General features: G+C 46.1%; 1 protein-coding gene across 1 annotated transcript; it reads left to right on the plus strand.

The window, feature by feature from the left end:
* The first annotated feature begins 4,320 nt into the window (after positions 1-4,320).
* On the plus strand, positions 4,321-4,668 carry LOC149154263 (uncharacterized). Its single transcript, XM_089444090.1, has one exon. The coding sequence runs from the start codon at positions 4,321-4,323 to the stop codon at positions 4,666-4,668; it is 348 nt and encodes a 115-aa protein (XP_089300216.1).
* Positions 4,669-5,218: the final 550 nt, after the last annotated feature.

Here is a 5,218-nt window from a genome sequence, read left to right on the forward strand (position 1 = left end):
GAATGGGGCTAGGAAGGGGTCGCAAGCAGCTAATCTGTTACAACTGCGGAGGTCCAAGACATTACGCGTGGGATTGTACCAACCCAACTAGAATTTCATGCATTTATTATGAGCAATTCGATCATGAGCTGATAGATTTCCCTACGGTGATAGCATAGATTCATGAAAAAGGGTCACGCAACCAACAACGACCCAGAATGTGTAGATGATGAGGTCTGAACCCCACGAGGAAGATCCCAAAGTAAACATGGTACTGAGAAGTGGCACGGCCACAGGAGTGGATAGAAGGAACTTAAGTAAGGAAGATGCAAGGGTTGGTAAGGAGACATATCTGGAAGCTAGGGAGAGCTTCATGGAGGTCTCTACCCCAGGTAGTAGGGATCAACCTGAGCCAGACAGAGACCCTTTGATGATAATTACCTTTTTAGAGATATGTATAAAATTTCTTCGTGAAAACAGGTCAGTTAAAGGCTTATAGGAATTGATAAATAGATGCGCAGGATGGAGTGAACCTCGCGTAGTTCGAAAGTTGGGAAGACATGCGTTGCGGACTAGGAGGGAAATGTGACTAACAGCGCAGATCGGTGATTATGAGATGGATCAGGTCATTCTGGATCTAGGATCAAATGCCAACGTATTGCCTAAACAGACTTGGGAGTACATGGGTAAGCCTACACTATAATGGTCCCCTATCCAATTGCGGATGGAAAACTAGCAGAAGGTCCTGCCCATGGGAAGGCTGCAAGGAATTATGGTAGATATTGACAGCGCAAGTACTCGAATGGACTTTGAAGTGATTGAAATCATGGATGAAAGTACACCTTATCCTGCGTTGTTAGGAATAGACTGGGCCACCGACATGAATGGGGTTATTAATTTAAAGAAGCGGACAATGATATTTGAAACAAAGTCGCTCTGCGTAGTCGTTCTGCTAGATCCAGCTGAAGGACTGCACTATATTGAACCCATGCGCAACAAAGAGAGTGACGACGAATCAGATGGTATCTACAGAATGGCTACACAAAGGCAAGAATGGGTCAAGACAACGGAGGATAGAAGAATATCACGGGGCTATGTAGAGTCTTGCACCACCGATTCAGATGAAGAAGATGAGTGGTGGCATAACAGGTTGAACAGAGTGACCATGCTACACTGCAATATGGTGACTAAATCTCTGTACTGCGTAAGGGCCCAGGATCGCGAATTGCTGACGTATGATGGGCTGACAATAATAGATGAATTCCTAACCAAATTTGAAATCACAGTACCAGAGCACCAATGGTTTGATGCATTGAGATGGGCGTTGCATGCGATGCCTGCGCGATGGTGGGGCACACATGAAGGGACTTTCAAAGATTGGCGCGACTGCAGGCGCATGATGAAGATCAGATTTGGGAAGCCAGAACTACGGATAACGGAGAAATACGATGGACGTGATGACCCGCGCATGCACTTTACTAGATGGATCAAAGCCTACAGATAGGAACCTCAACCAGAATGGGTGCACTTATTTTATCAGACCTTGGACGTCATTCCCAGAAACTGGTATACTGAAGCAGAGCTCCGACATGACACATGCGAGTGTGATATCTTGTGTGAAATGTTTTTGTCAACATTCCTCTTTGAAGATCAATGGATGGATCCCGTGGACGATGCGTTACAGCTGGTAAAGGCCACCATTTTCAAGATGCCACTAGAACCAGAAGAAACTGTGCAGCCCGACTAGTCGTGACAGCTGAGCCAGGCTCTCGAATGTTATAATGTCCAGGTAGAAGATGATGAGGACGATCCGCGAAACGTCAATATTCTGGAATCAGAGGGGAGCCGTGAGGTGCGCGGACCCGAAATCGAAGATCCAGATATCACGGTGCCATTGAAAATGAGACAAGTCAATATCGGAACAGAAGAGGAGTCGAAGTATGCAATGCTTGGGGACTATTGGGACAACGCCACAGTGGAGAAGGTTATTGAATTACTTTGGGAATATCGAGATTTATTCCCAAAAAAAATCACAGAGCTAAAAGGGATCCTAGGAGACCTGGGAATGATGAAGATAATGTTGAAGCCAGACGCAAAACTAGTTAAGCAGCGACCCTACCGATTGAATCCAAAATATAAAGCAAAGGTCCGCGAAGAACTAGACAAGATGCTAGCAGCAGGAATCATTGAACCAGTCGAGGAGTCTGACTGGGTAAGTCCGATGGTTGTGCAGGAGAAGAAATAGAAGGGTGAGATTCGCATCTGCGTGGATCTCAGGAAGCTCAATGATGCCTATGTTAACGATCCATTTCCAACACCGTTTACAGATGAGGTATTGGAAAATGTGGGGGGGCAGGAAGCCTACTCCTTCACGGATGGGTTCTCAAGATACCACCAGATCAAGATCGCGCCAGAGGACAGGAGTAAAACAACGTTCACCACCGAATGGGGTTTCTTTCAGTACATAGTGATGCCCTTTGGACTGAAGAACGCGCTGGCGATATTTTCATGAATAGTGGTAGTGGAATTCAAGGAATTTATACACAAGTTCTTAGAGGTTTATCTTGATGACTAGACCATGTTCGTACTAGTTAAGCACCACATAGCGAGCTTACAGTTAATGCTGGATACTTGCTGCCGACACCAAATTGCGTTAAACCTAAAGAAGTGTACTTTCCTTGTCCCATTCAGGAACCTGCTAGGATATGTGCTCTGTAAGCAAGCCCTGATGGTGGATTCAGCAAAGATCATTGTCATACTCAATCTGCAAGTGCCGTGAAGTGTCAAACAACTACGCACCACACTGGGACACATAGGCTACTATCGGAAGTTCATCAAAAGCTACGCCCAGATCACGGCTCTAATGGAAAAGTTGTTGAAGAAGGATGCTACTTATTGTTGGAATGAGGAAGGAAAAGAAAGTCTGGAGATGCTTAAGGAAATGATGGCATCCGCCCCTATATTGGTCTTTCCGAAATGGGACGTCGAATTTCATGTGCATGTCGACGCGTCATGTATCGTATTGGGGGCGGTACTTACTCAACCAGGAGCGGAGGGAATTGACCATCCGATTACGTTTGCAAGTCGCCAGTTGTCAAAAGCTGAGAAGAATTACTCCACTACCAAGCGAGAGGGATTAGCAATGGTATACGTGCTTCAAAATTTCTGCCACTACCTACTCGGAGGCCACTTTAAGATGTATACCGATCACTCTGCATTAAAATAACTAGTGAATAAGCTTGTGTTGGGGGGCACATTTGTAGATGGTTGATGTTATTCCAGGAATATAACTTTGAGGTCGTCGTAAAGCCGGGACGTCTAAACGCAGGCCCAGATCACTTGTCTCAAATTGAGACCGGCAAAGAGCCCACAAATTTAAAGGACAGACTCCCAGATGCACAACTATATGTGGTGCACATAGTGGATGGCCATTTTGAGGATGTAATCCATTTCTTAATCACATGAACCACGCTACAGTGATATTCTGTTCATCAGAAGAAGGAATTGGTGATGCACGCAGCAGACTTCATTGTGATTGTAAGACACCTCTAAAAAATGGGCAACGAAGAAATATTACGTAGGTATGTCCTAGTGTTCGAGCGAGGACAGATCCTAGCCTAAGCACATGGGGGGGTTGCTAGCGAACATTATACGGGTCGCGCCACAGCCCAGAAGATTCTTCGCACAGGATTGTGGTGGCCCACTCTGCATCAAGATTTGAAAGCATACTGTCGAGCCTGTGACATATGTCAACGGACGGGGAAATCATCGCGGAGAGATAAAATGCCACTCCAGCTACAGATGACGCTACAGCCATTCGAGAAGTGGGAAATCAACTTCGTAGGACCTATCGAGCTGCAAGGAAAGATAGGCACACGCTATATCACTACGGCGACAGAATATTTGACCCAATGGGTAGAGGCACAACCGGTTAAGGACTACACGGCTGCGACAGCTGCGAATTTTTTGTTCAAAAACATACTGCCAAGGTTTGGATGTCCCAAAATTCTCATGATCGATCGGCGAACGCATTTTTTGAATGAAACGATGAGCACACTCACTGAGGAATTACAAATATATCACCAACAGAGTACGCCATACCACCCGTAAGCGAATGGGACCATTGAGGGATTCAACAAAATCTTGGAGACCGCGTTGACCAAGGTCTGTAATGCGCAGTGAAATGACTGGGATTTGTGCATCTCTGCTGTGCTATGGGCATACCGAACCACGTGCAAGAAGCTAACAGGATAGACACCTTTTCAGTTAGTCTATGGCAGGGAGGCCATTATGCCTATGGAATATATTGTACCTAGTCTGCGGATCACAGCAATAACAAGAATGGCCGATCGCGGGGCTTTGGAGGAATGGCTCGCGCAGCTAGAAGAACTAGAGGAGGAACAGTTTTTGGCTAGCTTCCATCAGCAAGTAGAGAAACAGTGCGAGAAAGCATGGCATGATTGCCATATCAAAGTGCACACCTTCAAGGAGGATGATCTAGTATTACTGTACGACAACAAGTTCGAAAAATTCCCTGGTAAACACCAAATGCATTGGTTGGGACCCTATGTCATCAAAGAAGTTACCGAAGGGGGCATAGTTCAGCTTGCCAAACTCAATGGATACCCGTTCCCTGGACGAGTGAATGGAAATCGCCTGAAGCTCTACACGAGTGGGCCGACCGCCTGACTAACCGACCGAGGGACAGTCTCACCGCTCCAGCTAGTTGAAAGAGAGTGCGGGACGATAAAGCAGTCTGGGGAAAAGAGGTACGATTGCTAGGATACACATAGATTTTGCTAACCACAAAGGCCATAGTCGCACGGCAAGGAGTGCGTTGATGCGTTGCTAAGAGGAGAGGTGATTGTTCCTGTCACTATTCATGACAAGATGTTTGCATTATGGCAAAAGGGAGTGGGTGGCGGGCAATTAAGAGAAGGAGTACAAACCAGATATGGAACGAGCTGCCACAGATTTTACACGAGGATGACATAACAAGTGGGAACCAGTGAATTTGAAACTCGAATCACTTATAAATCACCGAGGGGCATCCACCGGACGAACTACACTTCTAGAAAAAATATGTTGGTTATTGATATGGAATATTTCATTATCTCTGCACAAGGAGTAAGCCTAAGGGTGTTGATATGGCCGATGGAAAGGCGGGACTCTCTAAGGAACATGGTGTTGATCGCTGCGGGCGTCCCGCAGAATGCCACATCAACAGTAGGGGATGTAC

The sequence above is a fragment of the Pinus tabuliformis genome, chromosome 9 (assembly GCF_031772625.1).
Source record: "Pinus tabuliformis cultivar Carrire ecotype Pingquan chromosome 9, CPIR1, whole genome shotgun sequence".
Taxonomy (NCBI): Eukaryota; Viridiplantae; Streptophyta; class Pinopsida; order Pinales; family Pinaceae; genus Pinus; species Pinus tabuliformis.